This window comes from Ornithorhynchus anatinus, chromosome 10 (assembly GCF_004115215.2).
Source record: "Ornithorhynchus anatinus isolate Pmale09 chromosome 10, mOrnAna1.pri.v4, whole genome shotgun sequence".
Taxonomy (NCBI): Eukaryota; Metazoa; Chordata; class Mammalia; order Monotremata; family Ornithorhynchidae; genus Ornithorhynchus; species Ornithorhynchus anatinus.
This window is the reverse complement of record NC_041737.1, coordinates 36,048-55,765: the sequence shown is the minus strand read 5'-3', so window position 1 is coordinate 55,765 and position 19,718 is coordinate 36,048. Positions and strand designations below refer to the sequence as shown.

Sequence of the window (19,718 nt, the reverse complement as noted above, 5' to 3'; positions counted from 1 at the left end):
AGGCAGAGGTGGCCACCGCCAGACCTTACATGGTCCCTTCCTGCCCGACATGATTCCTTGGAGAGACACATGGAGAACAACTATTTTCAGGGAGCCAAAAGTGGCATTTTAACCTTCTCTCCTTCCCAGTTTGTCCTGAGGAGGGATTGTGGCCAATGCCATGCTCTCTTTTGAGCCATAATAACTGAAGGACAATCATAGGAAATTAGCAGACAAATGAATAAACTGCCCTTCTCCATCTGCACACCCTGCAAATTTCCTAACCACAAAATCTTCAAGGTGGTGACCTTCCTCAGTCAATAGCAGTTAGCAGCCAGAACACAACACTGTGCCTATGTCCTCCTTTTTTTATGGTATTAAAGTGCTTACTACATGTCAAGCACTGTTCTAAGTGCTGGGGTAGTTACAAATCAATTAGGTTGGACACAGTCCCTATCTTGCATGAGGCTCACAGTCTAAGTAGGAGGGAGATCAGGTATTTAACCTCCCTTTTACAGTTGAGGAAACTGAGGCACAGAGAATAATAATGTTGGTATTTGTTAAGCGCTTACTATGTGCCGAGCACTGTTCTAAGCGCTGGGGTAGACATAGGGGAATCAGGTTGTCCCACGTGGGGCTCACAGTCTTAATTCCCATTTTACAGATGAGGGAACTGAGGCACGGAGAAGTTAAGTGACTTGCCCACAGTCACACAGCCGACAAGTGGCAGAGCTGGGATTCGAACTCATGAGCCCTGACTCCAAAGCCCGTGCTCTTTCCACTGAGCCACGCTGCTTCTCCTAAGTTAACTCACAGAGAAGTTAACTGACTCGCCCAAGGTAACACAGCAAGCAACTGGCAGAGCGGGGATTAGAAACCAGGTCCTCTGATTCGCGGGCCGGGGCTCTTTCCCCTAGGCCACGCTGCTTCCTCCTCACCTGCAGCAGTCCGTTTTCTTTTAGGTGTTGCCTGATTCCTTTCTGCTAGCATGGGAGGGAGGAGGCTGTTGAGTGCCGGATTTCCTTGGAGCTGGAAGATCTGGTTCTAGACCATAAACTCCTGGTGAGCAGGGACCTTGTCTACCGACTCGATTGATATTGTCCTCTCCCTAGTACTTAGCACAGTGCTCTGCACACTGTAAAAGCACTCCATACATACCCCTGATGGATCCATCTGGGACTGGTTGCCTGGACCCTGTTTCTCCTTGTCTTGTCAGCGTGATCTCTCCCTCAGATAAACAAACTCCAGTCCTTGGCCTTGCCCACCGTCCAACAGCTCAGGGACAGGCAGTCCTGCCTTCGCTTGCCTCTGGCACTGCCTGTCTGGGAGAGAGTGATGGGAGGCGAGCTGGGGGAAGGGGTGGGAGGCAGAGGGAGCCTGTCTGCCTGCAATCACTCCCAGCAAGTATCCTTGAGGTGGCAGTATTATAAGGACAGGCTGCTAGGAGCTAGGGAGGTCCCTGCTGAGAGGACACCACAGCACAGCACAACCTGACAACACAGCCCAGCACAGCCCAGCACAGCACAGCACGACTCAGCACAGCACAGCTCAGCACCACCTGGCACGGCACAGCCTGGCACAGCCCGGGACGCCACAGTTCAGGAGAACCAGCCCCGTCCAGCTTAGCCCAGCTCAGCATAGCACAGCACAGCACAGCATAACGCAACACAGCACAATTCCACACAACGCAGCAGAGCCCAACAAAGCCCAGCACAACCCAACACAGCAGCGGCAGCCACTGACGACTCTCCCCTCTTCCTGCCCACGCCCTTCCATGATGTTAACATGGGGAACCGTCCGTCTGCCAGCCTTGTCCAAGAGCGGCTGCCTAAGGATCAGCGCCAGTGGGGCCAAGGTCTGGAAAACCAGGGTCCCGAAACAACTCTTCTCAGTCAGGGAACCGGCCTATGTCTCAGCCAGGAACCTGACCTCTGTCTCAGCCGGGAACCCGGGTTCCCTCCCACTATACCCTGAGGAGCCCAGGCCCTTCAATGAGTTGCCAGGAGAATGGCGGCATGGATGGTGGAATCTGTACCGCTTCTGGAGGGCAAACGGCTTCCACGACGTGCACAACCTCATGATTGAGAAGTTCAAAAGGTTCGGGCCCATTTACCGGTAAGGAGCAGCCCCTCCTTCCTTTCTGGGTTCTGTCAATCTGCCTTTCAGACCTCTGCATGTGGAAGACTCTCCAGAATTGTCCTTAATCCTGTGAAGCCCCCTCTCCCTTCCCATTCCCTCCCCTCTCCCTTCCCCGTTCTTTCCTTTCTCCCTTTCCGGCTCCCTCCTCTCTCCCATCTCCATTCCCTTCTCCTCTCCCTCTTCTGTCCCTTCTTCTATTTCTTCTTCCATCCTCATCCCCTCTCCCTTGCCTCCTCCCTCCTCTAGCTCCTTGGGGGCAGGGATCCTGTCTACCTATTCTATTGTATGATAAAAAATAATTTTGCTATATGTTAAGCATTTACTATGTATGAGGCACTGTACTAAGTGCTGGGGTAGATACGAGAAACCAGGTTGGACACAGTCCCTGACCTACATGGGGTTCACAGTCTCAATCCCCATTTTACAGATGAGGTAACTGAAAGCACAGAAAAATGAAGTGACTTACCCAAGGTCACACACACAGCAGACAAATGGTAGATTCTGAATTAGAACCCATAACTTTCTGACTCCCAGGCCTGTGCTCTAACCACTACACCAAGCTCCATAGAGGAGAAATTGAGTGATTTGCCCAAGATCAGACAGCAAAGCTTAGTAAGGTGTTCTAAACATGATAAATACTATTGATAGGTTAATCTCTCCTTTCCCCTCTCCTTTCCCAGTTCCCTTCCCTGGCCCCCCACACCACCCCCACCCCTTCATTCCCGGGTCCTCTCTCTCTTTTCTCTCCCTCCTTTTCTCCCATCCTTTCCCTTTCCTTCCCCGTCCCTCCTCCTTGCTCCTGAGACCCACCACCAATTCCCCACCATTCCTTGGCTCCTGCTCACCTTTCCTAACCCTTCCTAACCTTTGCGCTTGCTCTGTTTCCCCGGGGGTGAAACAAGGGACTTGTGCTTCCAAGGGCGGATGGATGTTTCTCTTATTAATAATAATAATAATGGATGTTTCTCTTTATCATTAATAATAATAATAATAATAATAGTACTTGTTAAGTGCTTGCCATGTGCCAAGCACTGTTCTAAGCACTGGGGTATGCACAAGCTAATCAAGTTGTCCCACGTGGGGCTCACAGTCTTAATCCTCCTTTTACAGATGAGGGAACTGAGGCACTGAGAAATTAAGCGGCTTGCCAAGGACACATAGCAGACAAGTGGCAGAGTCGGGATTAGGACCCATGGCCTCTGACTCCCGAGCCAGGGCTCTTACCACTAAGCCACGTTACTTCCGACTGGGTTTGGGGTTTTGTTGGGGGGGGAGTTGAGAGATGAGGATGCAGAGATGCTGACCGCAATGAGCCCCCCCACACACACACACACACATTCATCAGGTGAGGGGAGCTCAACCGAGCCATCAGACTGGGGACTCCTGCAACCCTTCGGTCCCTTGCCAGCCAGGCCAGAGTTGGGCTGAAGGAAAAGACAAACTGTCATTGCTGATAAAAAGCCCGGTTGGGGGAGACTTGGTCACGGGTCCACAATGGATGGTGCCCGAGGAGAGAGACCCCTCCACCCCTTCCCCCCCTCCCCTCCCCCTGCCACTCCTCTCTGAGCTGTCTCCTCTCCAAGGCTGCATACTTGCTTTATCTCGGTCCTTGATCCCGTCCAGCTTTCCTTGCCCAACCCCCCCCCCCGGAACCCTTGGGTAGGGGTAGAGCGGGGGCAGGGCTGCAGAAAAGCCATTCATTCAATCGTATTTACTGAGCCCTGACTGTGTGCCTCTACTAATATCCTTTCACCTTACTTCTCTCTGCCTCAGTTTCTCAATCTGTAAAATGGGGATTCGGTACTTATTCTCTCTCCTACTTGGACTGTGAGCCCCATGTGGGTGGGATAGGGACTGACTTTATCTGACCTGATTATGTTGGATTCACTCCAGCACTTAATATAATAATCATGGTACTTTTAAGCACTTACTATGTGCAAAGCACTGTTCTAAGCACTGGGGTAGATAGAAGCTAATCAGGTTGGACATAGTCCCTGTCCCACCTGGGGCTCACAGTCTTAATGCAGTACTTGTCACAAAGTAAGTGCTTAACTAATCCCCTTAATATTACTACTAGAATGATTATTATCATTACTGTCATAATTCTGTGCCTCAGTTACTTCATCTGTAAAATGGGGATTAAGACTGTAAGCCCATGTGGGACAGGGATATTTTCCAACCCGATTAGTGTGTGTCTACCCCAGCGCTCACTACACTGTGTAGTACATAGTAAGCGCTTAACAAATACCTTTTTTAAGCGTACATTTTAATATAAAATATTCATACTGTATTAGCATTTTATTTCTATATTTTTATGTATATCAGGCTAGAAGCCTGGGCCCAGCGTTGCCCTTAGATGGCTGCCCTGGACTGGACATCTAAGCCACCCAGAAGGGATCTGTATTTCTGGGGGGAGAAAAGAGGGGGACATGGGAAGACGGGAATTCCCAGCACTGACTCCTTTCCCTGGGCTCTCAGGGCTGGTGCTCTAAATGGACCTCTGAGGTCCACTGCCAACAGCAACAGGCTATCGAAGGGACAAAGCCACTACTGTGCGCCATGGTCCCTGGCATCTCCTCTGGGTTGTGAGTTATTCACTGGGCTTTCTGGTGGCCATTTCTGCCTCTCTGCAGGTGAAGGAGTCTGAGAGTGTTGGGAGGAAAGCTGGGGGAGGCTGGAGGTGTCTCCGGGGTCTGGTCTGGGTCTACGTGTGGATGTCCCCTTCTGTTTCTGTCCCCCATCGGTTTGGAATAGTTCGGTTGCCTTGCTGCCTGAAGGCAGAGGGATGGATGTGTTGACCATTCATTACCCCCGTTTGAAGAGTGTGTGCCAGTCACTGCCCCCTAGGAGATAATAGCCACAGATGGAGAAGGAACTGGCCTGGAGAGAGAGCACAGATCTGGGAATCAGGGGAATTGGGTTCTAATCCCAGCTCTGCCACTTACCTGCTCTGTGGGATCCTGGGTCAGTATCTCTACTTCTCTATGCCTCAATTTCCTCATCTGTAAAATGGGCATTTACTATCCATTCTCCATCCTACTTAGACCGTGAGCCCAATATAGGCCAAGGGCTGCGTCCCTGATCTCCTGGAAATGTTATCCAACCTAGCCTCCTCACTGACTCTGTCCTCTCCTAGTTCTCTTCTTATCTCTCTGGCTACTTATTCTCAGTCTCCTTTGGGGCTCCTCCTCTATCTCCCATCCTCTAACTGATTCAGTTCTGGGCCCCCTTCTGTTCTCCATCTACACCCACTCACTCCCTTGGAGAACTCATTCGCTCCCATGACTTTAACTGTCATCTCTGTGTGGATGATTCCCAAATCTACATCTCCAGCCCTGATCTCTCTTCCTCTCTCCAGTCTCACATCTCCTCCTGTCTTCAAGACATCTCTTCTTGGATGTCCTCCCATCACCTCAAACTTAACATGTCCAAAACAGAGCTCCTTATCGTCCCACCCAAACCCTGTTCAGCCCCTGTAGATGGCATCGCTGTAGGCGACACCACCATCCTTCCTATCTCATGAGCCCGTAACCTCAGCGTTATCTCCTCTCTGTCATTCAACCACATAGTCAACTCAGCACTAAATCCCGTCGGTCCCACCTTCACATCATCACTAAAATCCACCCTTTCACTCTCCATCCAAACTGATACCACGTTACTACAATCACTCATCCTTTCCCGCCTAGATTGCTGCATCAGCATCCTTGCTGACCTCTCAGCCTCCTATCTCTCCTCACTCCAGCCCATACTTCACTCTGCTGTCCGGATCATCTTTCTACAGAAACGTTCAGGACATATCACCCTAGTCCTCAAAAGACTCCTGTGGTTGTCTGTCCACCTCCGAATCAAGAGCAGCATGGCTCAGTGGAAATAATAATAATGTCGGTATTTCTTAAGCGCTAACTATGTGCAGAGGACTGTTCTAAGGGCTGGGGTAGATACAAGGTAATCAGGTTGTCCCACATGAGGCTCACAATCTTCATCTCCATTTTACAGACGAGGTAACTGAGGCACAAAGAAGTTAAGTGACTTGCCCACAAACAGCTGACAAGCAGCGGAGCCAGGATTCGAACCCATGTCATCTGACTCCTAAGCCCATGCTCTGCCGTGGGGCTCAGTGGAAAGAGCAAGAGCATGGGCTTGGGAATCAGAGGTCATGGGTTCTAATCCCGGCTCCACCGCCTGTCAGCTGTGTGACTTTGGGCAAGTCACTTAACTTCTCGGTGCCTCAGTTACCTCCTTTGTAAAATGGGAATTAAGACTGTGAGCCTCATGTGGGACAACCTGACCTGTATCTACCCCAGCACTTGGAACAGTGCTCGGCAATAGTAAGCAATTAACAAATATCAACATCATTATTATTATTATTATTAAAAACTCCTCATCATCAGCTTTAAAGCACTCCACCACCTTGCCCCCTCCTACCTCACCTCACTTCTCTCCTTCTACAACCCAGCGTGCACACTTCCCTCCTCTAGCACCAACCTTCTCACTGTGCCTCCATCTCGCCCATCTCACCGCCAACCCCGGCCCACGTCCGGCCTCTGGCTTGGAAAGCCCAACCTCCTCAAACCCGACAGACAATTACTCTCCCCACCTTCAAAGCCTCTCCTCCAAGAGGCCTTCCCAGACTATGCCCCACTTTTCCTCATCTCCCACTCCCTTCTGTGTCGCCCTGACTTGTTCCCTTTTGCTCTTCCCCCCACCTACTCCACAACACTTAAGTACATAGCGTGGCTCAGTGGAAAGAGCACGGGCTTTGGAGTCAGGGCTCATGAGTTCGAATCCCAGCTCTGCCACTTGTCGGCTGTGTGACCGTGGGCAAGTCACTTCACTTCTCTGTGCCTCAGTTCCCTCATCTGTAAAATGGGGATTAAGACTGTGAGCCCCACGTGGGACAACCTGATTCCCCTATGTCTATCCCAGCGCTTAGAACAGTGCTCGGCACATAGTAAGCGCTTAACAAATACCAACATTATTATTATTATTAGTTATTTTATTTGTTTGTATTGATGTCTGCCTCCCCCAACCCTAGACTGTAAGCCTGTTTTAGGCAGGGTGTTTATTGCTGTATTGTATTCTCCCAAGCCTCCTCTCAGTGTCTCACCTGGAGAGTTTCCAGTACTCTACCAGTCTCTGCTACAGGAGGGAAAGTCAAGCAGAGGCCTACCCATTCCATTCCTAGCTTGGGCAGCGGCTAGTGAGTGGAAGGCAATCCTGCTACAAGTCGAGTCAAAACTCACCCATGCTAGGCGGCAGCGGCATGGGAGAGAGTCGAGGACAGACTCGGGTTTACTGTGTGAAAGGTGGCAGTGGTCAACCATTTCCGTGTCTTTACCAAGAAAACTCTACAGATACACTACCAGATTAATTGCAGGTGGAGAACGGGGCGTTCTGGGAGAGACGTGTCCATGGTGTCGCTATGGATCGGAAACGACTCGACGGCACAAGACAAGACTCTCCCAACCGCTTAGTACAGTGCTCTGCACACTGATCACGGATTGAATGAATGAATGAATCTGCATACACTGTATCTATCCCAGATCAATATAGTGCTTGGTACATAGTAAGCATAGTAAGAACTTAACAAATATTAACTGGCACAGTTATTAATTGAGTTGACTACTATTATATCCTGACACGCATTCCCCTGAAGCTGGTGAATAAGTCTCTCTCTCGGTCTCTTTCCCTTTGTTTTCATTGGCAACATTTGTAATTGATCAGAGGAATTTCTTAAACTCTCTTGAACAAGTTGCAGTCCTTGTGGTCCCAGGACTGCTAGGTTGTCACAGATCCCACCCTAGGAGAAACGTCTGAATTCGGCTGGAGGGTTTACTCACCCCAGACTCGGAGAAAGGGCTGTTGGCAGCTGGCCTGCCTCAGACCTTGCCCTGACCCTGCCTCTGTGGAACCTTCTTCTGGACCTGTCTCTGACCTCAGGCATCTCCCCACCCAGGGAGAGACTGGGTAATGTGGACAGTGTGAATATCATCCACCCCAACGACGCTGCCATACTGTTTAAGAAGGAGGGCTCTAACCCGGAGAGGTTCCGGATCCCGTCGTGGGTCGCTTACCGCCGGAGTCAGAACAAACCCTTCGGTGCCCTGCTCAAGTGAGTGATGGGCCCAACTCCTGGGGAACCTTCCCATTCCTGGTCCCCTCTGGTCCCAGTCCCATTGCCCTCCCATCTCTGTCCTGCTCCCTCGTTCCACTCTTTCACCCCATCCCCTGTCCCTCTCCTCCTCCCTTGTCCCCGTCCCCTCCCCTCCCTGTCCCTGTCCTGCTCCCACACCCCCACTCTTTCACCCCATTCCCTTGCTCCTCTCCTCCTCCCCCTGCCCCAGCCAATTCACCCATCCCTCTTCCCTGTCCCTGTCCCACTCCCCGCAACACTCTCCCCTATCCCCGTCTTGCTCACTGATTCCTATCCCGTTTGCCCACCTCAGTCGCACTCACCCAACCCACTCCCCTTTCCCTGTCCTGCTTCAGGGTCACGCTCCCCTGTTCCTGTCCTGCTCCCCCATCTGTGCCCCCTTCCTGCTCTCCAGTCATTTTCCTTTGTCCCCAGTCATTCTCCCCTGGCCTTGCTCTGCAACCCTCATCCCATTCCCCTGTCCCTCTCTCACTCCTGGCCCGGGCTAGTGGGAGCAACTCAGGTAGAGGCTCCTGCTCCCTGGCTTTCTGGGTCTCTTCACTTCAGTTACCCTCACCCCCATGCCTTGTCCCCTCTCCTGTGTCCCACATCCCCTCCTGACCCCTACCCTATCTTGAACTGCTATCATTGCTGCTTAGTCCTCATCAGACAATTCAAGGAGCCTCTCAGCTCTCCTACCCTGCCTCCCCTTGGCCCTTTTCCTCCTCTTCCTTTCCCTTCCCTCTCCTCTTCCCTTTTCCTTTCCTTCTGTTGCTCTCCCATGCCAACCTTATCCTCCCATCTCCCCTCCCTCACACTATCTCCCTCCTCTGCTCCCTCCCAGGCTCTAGAGGCCCTTTCCTGAATCTCCCTCACCCCCGTCCTCCACCACCCGCAAGACCTAGACAGGCTTTTCCCAGATCCTGACAGGCCCGAGACATGTCCCATGATCCCCTGTTCCCTGCAATGCCCCCAGGAGACCAGGTGGGATGGGATGGGATGGGATGGGATGGGATGGGATGGGATGGGATGGGATGGGATGGGATGGGATGAGGCCTTAAAGGTGAGCCCCTGCCCAGGCCTCCCCCCCATCCCACCACCACCACCACACACATGGCCAGCCCATAGGTCTGATGGCCAGCGTCTCAGAGCGCCTTCCCCCAGCCACACCTGGAGCCTCAGCTCTCATTGGCCTCGGCCTTCTGCTGTCCAGAAATGGCGAAGGGTGGAAAAGAGATCGGCTGACCCTGAATCGAGAAGCCTTGGCCCCCGAGGTGGTAGACCGCTTCGTCCCCATCTTGAACGAGGTGTCCGAAGATTTCGTCAAACTCATCCAAACCCGTATGGCACAGAGTGACCAGGAGAAGCTGACAATCAACCTCGCACAGGAACTCTTCTGCTTCTCCCTAGAGTGTGAGTCCAGGGGCTGAGGCTGAGGCTGGGGCTGGGCCAGTCCCTCTCCGGGGACTGAGCCTGGCAATGCCTGGGCCCTGCGAGAGTTAGTGAATGGGAGGGAGAAAGTGCGGGGTAGGGGTGGAGGTGGGCAGTGCAACGAAGGGGAGCTCTACTTCTGATCCCTCCCCATCAGTCAACCAGTTGGTACTTGCCTGGAACATCTACTGTGAGCAGAGCACTGTAGTAAGTTCTGGGGAGGGGAAAATAGAGTAAGAGACACGGTCTCAGCCCTCAAAGAGCAATCTAATGGGGGAGGGAGTTTGACGTAAGCCAGTCAGAAAGAGTGGGGGGAGGAGGAAGAAGAGGAGAAAGAGGAGGAGAAAGAGAGAAAATCACTACAGCTGCTGATAGCAGGTGTTTGAAAAGTTGAAGAGATTTTAAAAAAGTGAATGTGAGTTCATATTAATGCAAGTTAATAGAAATAGAGACTGTGCCTAAATTCTAATGGTGGCTGTTGAATGGATGAGGCCTGGGAAGGTGGAGCCTAATCAGGGAAGGCTTCCTGGAGGAAGTAGGATTTCAGGAGCCTTTGAAGATGGAGGAAAGCTGTGGTCTTGGTCTGGAAGATTTGAAGGAAGAAGGAGTTCCAGGTGGGAGAAAGAGATTGGAGTCTGAGGAGTAGAAAATGTGGCATGGTGAGGTGGATGAGCTTTGGAGGAATGGGGGGGGTGGTGAGCTGGGATGTGTTGGAAACAGAGAGTGGATGGGTAGGAGAGAGGGGAAGAAGAACAGGAGGACCGAATACTGCCACAACTCCATTCCATTCTCTTCGGGGGAGGGAGGGTCCATAATAATAATGATAATAATAATGATGATATTTGTTAAGTGCTTACTATGTGCCAAGCACTATTCTAAGCGCTGGGGTAGATAGAAGGTAATCAGGTTGTCCCACGTGGGGGCTCATAGTCTTAATCCCCATTTTACAGATGAAGTAACTGAGGCACAGAGAAATGAAGTGACTTGCCCAAAGTCACACAGCTGACAAGTGGCAGAGGCAGGATTAGAACCCCTGACCTCTGACTCCCATACCTGGGCTCTTTCCACTAAGCCATGCTTCCCTCGCCATCCCTTTCCAGGGGCTACCCTGGCCCTAGTCCTTCCTTTGCAGGGAGGGGAGAATAGCTGGGTGCTGCCTGTGGGCGGGGAGCTTGTCTCTCACCTTTATGACATTGGACTCTCCCAAGTGCTTTGGTCGGTGTTGTGCTCACAGTAAGCACTCAATAAATACCACTAATAGATTGAGGTGGGACCAGTGGTACCCTTCTCCAGCCCTGAGTCTATATAACTTGCTGAACTGGGGAATGATGGCGTGAACCCACAAATCCCCTCAGCCCAGAAGCTGTCCTTCAGTCCCACTGACAATACAAGGGGAACAGACTGAAATTGCAAAAGGAGGGAGTTAGAGTAGACCACAGGGTGCCCTTCCTGGTCACATGAAGGACTTGTAGAATCTCCTTTCACAGACATCTTTAGCAGCAAGAGGAGCATGACTGGGTAAAGTGAGGGTAACCCATGCTCGAGTCTGCCCTGCCCCCGGAGCTGGGCAGGCCCTGTAGTGGCCGCCGGGTCGGAGGTTGGGGGGCACGGAGGAGGGGCATGGGAGGCGGCCAGCATGCAGAGGGGCGAGTGCCGTCGTGTGACTCGGTGCCGGCGCTTTCTCTGCCCTCTGGCCACCAGCCGTCTGCAAAATCTTGTACGGGGAGCGGCTGGGCCTCCTGGAACAGGTGGTGAACCACGAGGCCGAGCAGTTCATCGAGGCTGTGAGCACCATGTTCCACACCACGGGGATCATGCTCTACACACCCCCGTTCCTGTTCAGCACTGTCAACGCCAAGGCCTGGAGGGAGCACGTGCAAGCCTGGGACACCATTTTCACCCAAGGTCAGAGGGCAGGAGGCAGGCCGGGGAGGCCACGCTACCGGAGCGGACCCGTGAAGGCAGGCTCGGGGGCAGGCTTCAGGGGGCATGGGAGGCCTCTCTCCCTCTCCCCCCACACCTTTTCCTGTCTCACTCTGTTTCTCTCTTTCCTCCCTCCCTTCCTCTCTCAGCGGACAGATTTATGGAAAACACCTACCAGGAATTAAAGCACAAACGAGGGGATCCCCAGAAATTTAGGGGTATTCTGGGAAGCCTCCTACTCAATGAGAAAATGTCCCATGAAGCCATCAAAGCCAATATGACAGAGCTGATGGCGGGAGGCGTGGACACGGTAAGGAGGAAGAAGCCAGATATGTTGGGGAGGGCTCTTCTGATGAAGCAGATTCCCACCAGAAGGCACTGACCCTACCCCCAATTGTGCCTGGCTGGTTATCTGCACTGAGAACTGGCAGACTCGTAATCTTAGGGGATTCAGTTGACATCTCTAGCAAATGGGGCAAGAAAGTGAGGGAGGGGAGGTGAATTGAAGTGGAGAGGTTGAACGACTTGCCAAGATCACACAGCCTGGGAGGGGTGGACCTGGTGACAAGCTCCAAAGCCCCAGAGCCTGGCTATGTCCTGGAGGGCACCAGAGGAAGCTGAAGTTACCTTGGGTGAAAACATGGAGGGTCAGTGTCAAACGAAGCTGTTCCACGACCTGCCACGACCTACCTCAACCCTCCTCATCCTGCCACGACCCCCTTGACCCACCACATCCTGCATGACCCGCCACTATCTGCTTCATCCTGCCTCGTCCTGTGGCAACCCCCTTGTCCTACCGCAACCAGCCACGACCTGTCACAATCTGCCTCAACCTGCTATGGCCTGTCAACCACAACCTGCCTCGACTTGCCACTACTACCTCGTCCTAGCACAGGCTGCCGTGGCCTTTGAGTCAATGGCATTACTTGAGGGAAAGGTTCTCGATCTCCCCTGAAAAGTGATGGGCCTGGAACTCACCCCTCACCCTCATTCCTGCCCACAATATGACCCAGAACACCGACATGGAACCACCCCCTCAGACCCCATGACCCCGGGAGAAGGGTCGGCTGCCAGGGCTTCGAGGGCAGGGGCGGGGGAGCAGACAGTCGCAACGGGGAGGAGGCTGGCGGGAGGCAGTCCTGGGGTGGGGGACAGCAGTGAGGAAGTTGGGAGGCATAGGAATCGGACAACTCCTCAGGCTGAATTGGTGTCGATCATCTGGGCAGTCTCTAGGAATGGCAAAAGGAGATCTGGTGGGGGAGACTGGTTTTGGCGGGGAGGAGGATGTTGGTGGAGAGAGGAAAGGGAGGTTGGGCAGCAGAGGGGCAAGAACGGCCTTCGAGGGATTTGGCGCCTGTGGCCGGGGGGCAAGGGAGGGGTCGGGGCAAGGGAGGGGTCTGGAGGGGACAACCGATGTCATAAAGTGTACCGACGTGCAACCGCCATTTTAGTGTCTGCCATGTCCTCTCCTTTCTTGGCTTCATCCCGGGGCCCTGGGGCTCAGGGATTGCTCACCGCACTCGGGGCCTTGGGGTTTTCCACTAATAGCTCTGAAGTCAGCCCTGGTCCAGAGTGCCCCAACCCGGCCGCACATCCGGTGCGAGCTGGGGCCAGGCGTGTTCTCAAGGCTCCTTCCTGTGGCCCGGCTCCTCTCCACAGACCTCCATGACCCTCCAGTGGGCCCTGTACGAGCTGACCCGCAGCGTCTTCGTGCAAGAGCAGATCCGCAGGGAAGTCCTGGACGCCCGGAAGGCCTCGCAGGGAGACATGTCCAAGATGCTGAACTCTGTGCCACTGCTCCGAGCCGCCATCAAGGAGACGTTGAGGTGAGCCCTCCCACCCCTAAAGCAGGGGGACACCTCTCCTTCACCCCCCCACCAACACCTGACCCTAGGGCAGGCTCGGATTCTCCTGCGCCTGCCCATCCCTGCCCAGGAGGGAGGCCCCAGAAGAAAGGAAGAAAGGGGAGGAAACTGGAAGCAAGGTAGAGGAACAGAGAAGGAGAGCTCAGAAATGGATCCAGAGGTTGACACTCTTATGGTTTCTGCCTTTTCCTAGAACCAATCCCCAGAGTTCAGGACCGGTCTCTAGGACAGTGGCCACGTTTGGCCAGTTTCCAGCGCTGCCCCATGTCCAATGCCAAAATGACATCAAAAACCTTTGTTGTCTGGAGTTTCCCTTTCTGGCAACTTCAGCCTCCTTCCCTTCCCTGTCGGCTCCCGTGGTGGCTTGGAAGCGACTCCCTTGTTCCCGGGGACCCAGGATGGGGACAGGGGCAGGGGTGGGAGACAGCAGCTCTGGAGTGAGGCTGGGATAAGGGGTCAGGGAAATGCACTCTAGAATCACCCAAACACAGCATATCTCAGTGGCACGTGAGATATCATCACATTATGCTGTGTGCCCGGCGTCCCGCATGTGACATCACGTGTCTCTCTGTGGGCGGAGTCTGTGAGGGCCGTCACGGGCTGCCCTCGTCTCCCAGGTCTCCACAGCTGGCCACCGCCTCGTCTCCACCGGCCACTTCATTTTACCCCATTGGCCACCACCTCCACCAACAGCCACCATCACCCTCACTACTGGCGCATCATCTCCTCCCCATTGGCCACCATCACCACCCCCAGAACTGGCCATCAGCTCCTCACCACCAGCCACCATCCCCTTCACCACTGGCTGCTCCCCTTCCTGGGCCTCCACTCATTTCTAGCAGCCCCCTGAAGGTAACGCTGATTCTGGTCTCTTCCCTCAACTAGGCTTCACCCTGTTGCCGTGACCATACAGAGATACCCCATGGAGGAGTTGGTCATCCAAAACTTCACTATCCCCCCCAAGGTAAGTGCCAGGCCAGCAGAGTGCACGTCACCCTTGCCCTCTGGACATCGGAGAGGAGGATATGTGGCCCACGGCCTGGTTGTCAGCTGCCGTGCCCTTTTTCCCCCTCCATCCTCTACTCCATCCTCATCCTCTTCAATCTCTCCGCTGTCTTCAACACTATGGACCATCCCCTTCTCCTAAAAGCATTATCCAACCTTGGCTTCCTCTTTTGGTTCTCCACCTATCTATCTCTCTGGCTGCTCCTTTTCAATCTCTTTTGAGGGCTCCTTCTCGGCCTCCTAGCCCCTAACTGTGGGAGTCCCTCAAGGCTCAGTCAGTTCTGGGTCACCTTCTATTCTCCATCTACACCCACTCCCTTGTAAAACTCATTGACTCCCATGGCTTCAACTACCATCTCTATGTGGATACTTACCAAATCGACATCTCCAGCCCTGATCCGTCTCCTTTTCTGCATTCGCATTTCCTCCTGCCTTCAGGACATCTGTACTTGGATGTCAAACTTAACATGTCCAAAACAGAACTCCTTATCTCCTCACCCAAACCCTGTCCTCCCTCTGACTTTCCCATCACTTTAGACAGCACCATCATCCTACCTGTCTCACAGGCCCATAACCTTATTGTTATCCTCAATCATCTCTCTCATTCAACCCAAGTATTCAGTCTGTGAGCCAATCCTGTCGGTTCAACCTTCACAACATGGCTAAAATCCACCCTTTCCTCTCTATCCAAACTGTTTCCACCTTACTCCAGGCACTTATCCTATCCTACCTTGATTACTACATCAGCCTCCTTGCTGACTTTTTTGCCTCTTGTTTCTCCCCACTCCATTTCAAACTTCGCTCTACTACCTGGATCATTTTTCTACAAAGATGTTTGGTCCACGTTTCTCCACTCTTAAGAACCTCCAGTGGTTGCTCTTCCACTGAGGAGCAGCGTGGCTTAATGGATAAGGCACAGCCTGGGAATCAGAAGGAACTGGGTTCTAATCCTGGCTCCGCCACTTGTCTACTGTGTGACTGTGGGCGAGTCACTTCTCCGTGCCTCAGTTACCTCAACTGTAAAATGGAGATTAAGACTGCGAGCCCCATGTGGGACAGGGACTGTGTCTAACCTGATTGGCTTGTACTTACCCCAGCTGTAAGTACAGTGCCTGGGACATAGTAAAGTGCTTAACAAATCCCACAGTCATTGTTATTATCATTATCCATCTCTGCATTAAACAGAAACTCCTTGCAATCAGCTTTAAAGCACTCAATCACCTTGCCTCCTCCTACCTTACCTCCCTGATTTCCTATTAAAGACCAGTCCGCACACTTCGCTCCTCTAATGCCAAACTACTCATCATACCTCAATGTCATCTATACCGAAACTGATCTCTCACTGACGTCCTGCTTCTCTGGGCTGGAATGTCCTTCCCATTCAAATCTGACAGATGTTCAGTCTCCTCACCTTCAAAGTCTTAGTAAAATCCCATCTCCTCCAAGAAGCCTTCCCCAACTAAGCCTTCATTTCCTCCTCTCCCACTCCCTCCTGCATTGCTCTTGCACTAGTATTTGCACCCTTTATTCATTTCTCCCTCAGCCCCACAGCACTTATGTATGCATGCATAATGTACTCATTCATATTAATGTCTGTCTCCCCCTCTACACGGTAAGCTTGTTTTGGAAAGGAAACGTGTCTACCAACTCTGTTATATTGTACTCTCCCAGGTATTTAGTATAGTGCTCTGCACACAGTAAGTGCTCAATAAATATGATTGATTGATTGATTCCATGAATCCAGAGAAGGGTTGCCTACCAGTTCCGACCATACAGCAGCAGCTGGAGTAACTGAGTGTGAGAGAGAGAGAGAGAGAGAGAGTGTGTGTGTGTGTGTGTGTGAGCATGTGAGTTATGCATACCTGAGAGTGAATGTTTGAGAGAGTGTGGAAAGTGTGTGTGTGTCCCCACCTATCTCTTCCTCTTCTCACCCCTGACTGTTTTTGTTTCTGTTTTTCTGTCTCCCTTTCCTGAGATTTTCTCCTATCCCCTTAATCCCTGGGAGTCCTAGCCACTGGAGAAAACCTGCCCATTTCACATATCTGGGCCCTGCACTCCCCTTCCCATCCCTGCCGCCCCAAACTTCCTGGCTCTCTAGGGCCTGGAGTGAAGGGGGGGGAGTCAGTGAAAGGGAGTCCCAGGATGTAAGCCTGTGCTGCCCACAGATGCTTGGAGTAGCAGTGAGACCTTGAGCTCTTGGGAGTGGGGTGGGGGATTCACTGTCCAGAGCACTGAGGAGCTTTCTGTGGGTTCACTGTCCGGGATTCTGAGGAGCTCTCTGGGGGATTGCTGTCCAGAGATCTTAGGAGCTCTCCAGGGGTTCACTGTCTGGAGCTCCAAAGCTCTCTCTGGGGGTTTGCTGTCTGGAGGGTCTCCCCTAGGGGCGTCGTTAGGAGAATCTGGTTCAAGTTGCACTTCCAGGTTGGGGGGCGGGGGGCAGATGGGAGTCGGGTCTGCCATGAGCAGGGCCCCTGTAGTCAGAGTCACTCAGGATGGGGGTGGTGATGGGGGGGACTGGAATCCCCCTGTTTTCTCCCAGGGTTCTGATGGGTTCATGAGGGTCCCAGAGTTCCTGTGGAGCCGCCCCTCTCAGCTGCCCCAGGAAGATGTCTCCTACAGAATTTCCACTCCCACTCTATCCCGGGTACAGGACCCTTAGTGCACACACTCACCCCACCGGGACCCCAAAGTCCTCCAAGCTGCTCGGGGGTTTAGACGCTCTCTGCTAGAAGATGCCCCCAGGAGGAACTGTTCACCACTTCCCACTTCCCCACAGACGCTGGTGCATGTGGCCATCTACGCCATGGGCCGCGACCCCAATTTCTTCTCCAACCCATCCAAGTTCGACCCCTCGCGCTGGCTCCACAAAGATTCCACCTATTTCCGGGGTCTGAGCTTCGGCTCTGGCGTGCGCCAGTGTTTGGGCCGCAGGATCGCCGAGACGGAGATGGTTCTGTTCCTCATCCACGTAAGTCCTGCCTCACTCTTAGCCAGCTGGATTGTCCCCCCTCCAGGCTGCCCCCGCCGGACTGTTCCTCCATCAGACTCCCACTGGAATGTCCCCACTCTGGGCTGTTCCCCCACCGAGGTGTCCCTCCTCCAGACTGTCCACTCCCCAGACTGGTCCCCTACCATGGTTCCCCCCTGCCATTTGTCCCTACTTTCTGGACTGTCCCCACTCTGGGCTGTCTCCCCTCTGATCTGTCCTCAAGCTAGGCTGTTCCCCAGCACTGGACTGGTCCCTCACTGGGCTGTGCCCAGGTTGGGAGGGAGAGAGTTGAAGGAGAACAAGTCTCACCCCTTGGTCCCTCCTTCTGCCCCTCCAGCTTTCCCTCCTCCCTGTAGGACCTGGGGAAGGAGGGGGAGGTAAGCAAGGGAGCCAGGAGCTTCTTGGTGAATGATACTGATGACGATCATTAGAAGTAGAAGAAGAAGAAGGATATTCATTTTCCTGCCCATCTGGATGACAGGGGCCCTGGGGTCTGGCACCCACCAGTCTGTCTGCTCCTCTTTCTCTTTCAGATGCTGGAAAACTTCAAGATTGAAGCCAAAACACTTCAGGATGTTGAAACGACCTTTGATCTCATCCTGATTCCCAAAAGTCCCATTGTCTTCCAGATCCGCCCCCTCCAGGCCCAGCTGTGAGGACACACACATACACACATCCCGGCACCGCCAACAGCTACAGAGACCAAGCACAATCACTTTCCCTTCCTCACCCACTTCTGGCCCCATCATCCATCGACACAACTAGATTCTTCCAACCCTTCTTCTTCCTAAAACTTTCTCACTCATCTCCCTGAAAAAGACCATCTTCATCCTCCTCCTCCACCTCCTCCCTACTCTTCTCCTTCCCTAAGTGGAGGGAACAGAAAAAGTCCATCTAGGCCAGCCTCCGGCCTCCAGGCAGAATTTACACCATCTCAGTGATAATGGTGGACATTTTCCTTCAGAATCCTTAATAAATACAACTTGGAGGACCTCCTTTAGTAGCTCATTTCTAAGTGTAAATGACTCTGATGGTCCCTCTTTGGTACCTGATTCTTCTCACCCTCTCTTGAGGGAAACAGGAAATAGCTGCTCTTTGTGCCTGTGCCAAATTTCAGTGGTCTACGGAAGGTTTCTATCTCCCCTCCCCTCCTTCAGGATCTCAGTTCCTGAACTTAGTTGCTCCTACCAAGTGCCCCAGGCCTTGGGCAGGATGGGACATCCCAAGCCCTGGGAGGGATGTCTCCAAGCCCTGAGCTGAACACCACCAAGTCCTGGGCTGGACATCTCCAAAATCTGAGCTGGACACCACCAAGCCCTAGGAGTGACATCCCCAAGCCTTGGGCTGGTAGGCTGAGCAGAAGGGGTCCTTGAGGCCGAGGACATAGTCAAATTTTGGCCACCAGAAGCAAGGAGGAGATGGGACCTTGGGGCCCGATTTCAGCCCTGATTCTGCTGGGCTGGCATCCTAGCTGATGCTTCCAAAAATCTGGGAGGAAGGGGTCCCCGGCCTTGGGAGGAGAAAACGTTCAGCTAGTGATGGGATCTGGTTGCTGAGCAGGAAAGGCCCCAAGATCCAGAACTTTGGGATGGCCCATTGCCTTCGTCCTCCATCCTGGGTATGGAAATTAGCTCTGTGCTGTCTTTCACCTTGCCTCCCACACCTCACCCTCTGCCCTCCTCTCCCCTCCCTTCTAGGCTGATGCTAAGGTGCTAATTGGTAGCATTGTCTCCTCTGGGTTGGATCTGAGGAGGGGATAAGGAGAGCAGAGTGGAATGACTTACTGTTGGGGTAGTTCCTGCCTGAATCCACTTCCCACACACTGCCCCCATCCCAGCCCCCTCCCCAGACTGAGGCCTGGAGCCACGGAGACTACCACTAGATGATTTTCTTGAGGACAGGGCCCCTCCAGTGGGGTACCCATCTCCCCCTCCCCCCAAGTTTGGGACTACCCCCTTCCAGTGTGGGATCCCCCTCCAAGGCAGGGCAAACTGTAGCCTGGGCCCCATGGCAGTTACCTACTATCATCCACCCTAGGAGCACTCAGTGCGAGCCTGGGATCCCCCACAGCCTTGCCCTTTCCCTTTAAGCTTCCCCTGAGAAGGAGCTCTGAGAGCTCAGAAAAACAGCCTGTGGTAACCAAGTGATCCATCCAACCTTGCATCTCTGCCTCATCATTAGTGTTGTTCTAGGGGAAGGGAAAGTCCTGATTGGACTTTCTGGTCCAGTGCCACCACCTTCCCCCGCACAGCAC

At 53.1% G+C, this 19,718-nt stretch overlaps 1 protein-coding gene and 1 non-coding gene across 3 annotated transcripts; both read left to right on the top strand.

Annotated features, from left to right (window-relative positions):
* The first annotated feature begins 1,411 nt into the window (after positions 1 to 1,411).
* On the top strand, positions 1,412 to 18,460 carry LOC100076626 (cholesterol side-chain cleavage enzyme, mitochondrial). Of its 2 annotated transcripts, XM_029073621.2 has the most exons (9): positions 1,419 to 2,094; positions 8,075 to 8,230; positions 9,465 to 9,664; positions 11,384 to 11,587; positions 11,755 to 11,915; positions 13,265 to 13,431; positions 14,356 to 14,434; positions 17,252 to 17,443; positions 17,998 to 18,460. In XM_029073621.2, the coding sequence occupies exons 1-9, from the start codon at positions 1,754 to 1,756 to the stop codon at positions 18,118 to 18,120; spliced, it is 1,623 nt and encodes a 540-aa protein (XP_028929454.1). In that variant the 5' UTR covers positions 1,419 to 1,753; the 3' UTR covers positions 18,121 to 18,460. The 2 variants fall into 2 exon arrangements, with proteins under 2 accessions (XP_028929452.1, XP_028929454.1); XM_029073619.2 differs by lacking the exon at positions 8,075 to 8,230 and having other exon boundaries at positions 1,412 to 2,094.
* On the top strand, positions 7,208 to 7,346 carry LOC114814811. The gene has a single exon (XR_003762608.1). It is a non-coding gene; the product is annotated as a small nucleolar RNA SNORA7 (small nucleolar RNA).
* Positions 18,461 to 19,718: the final 1,258 nt, after the last annotated feature.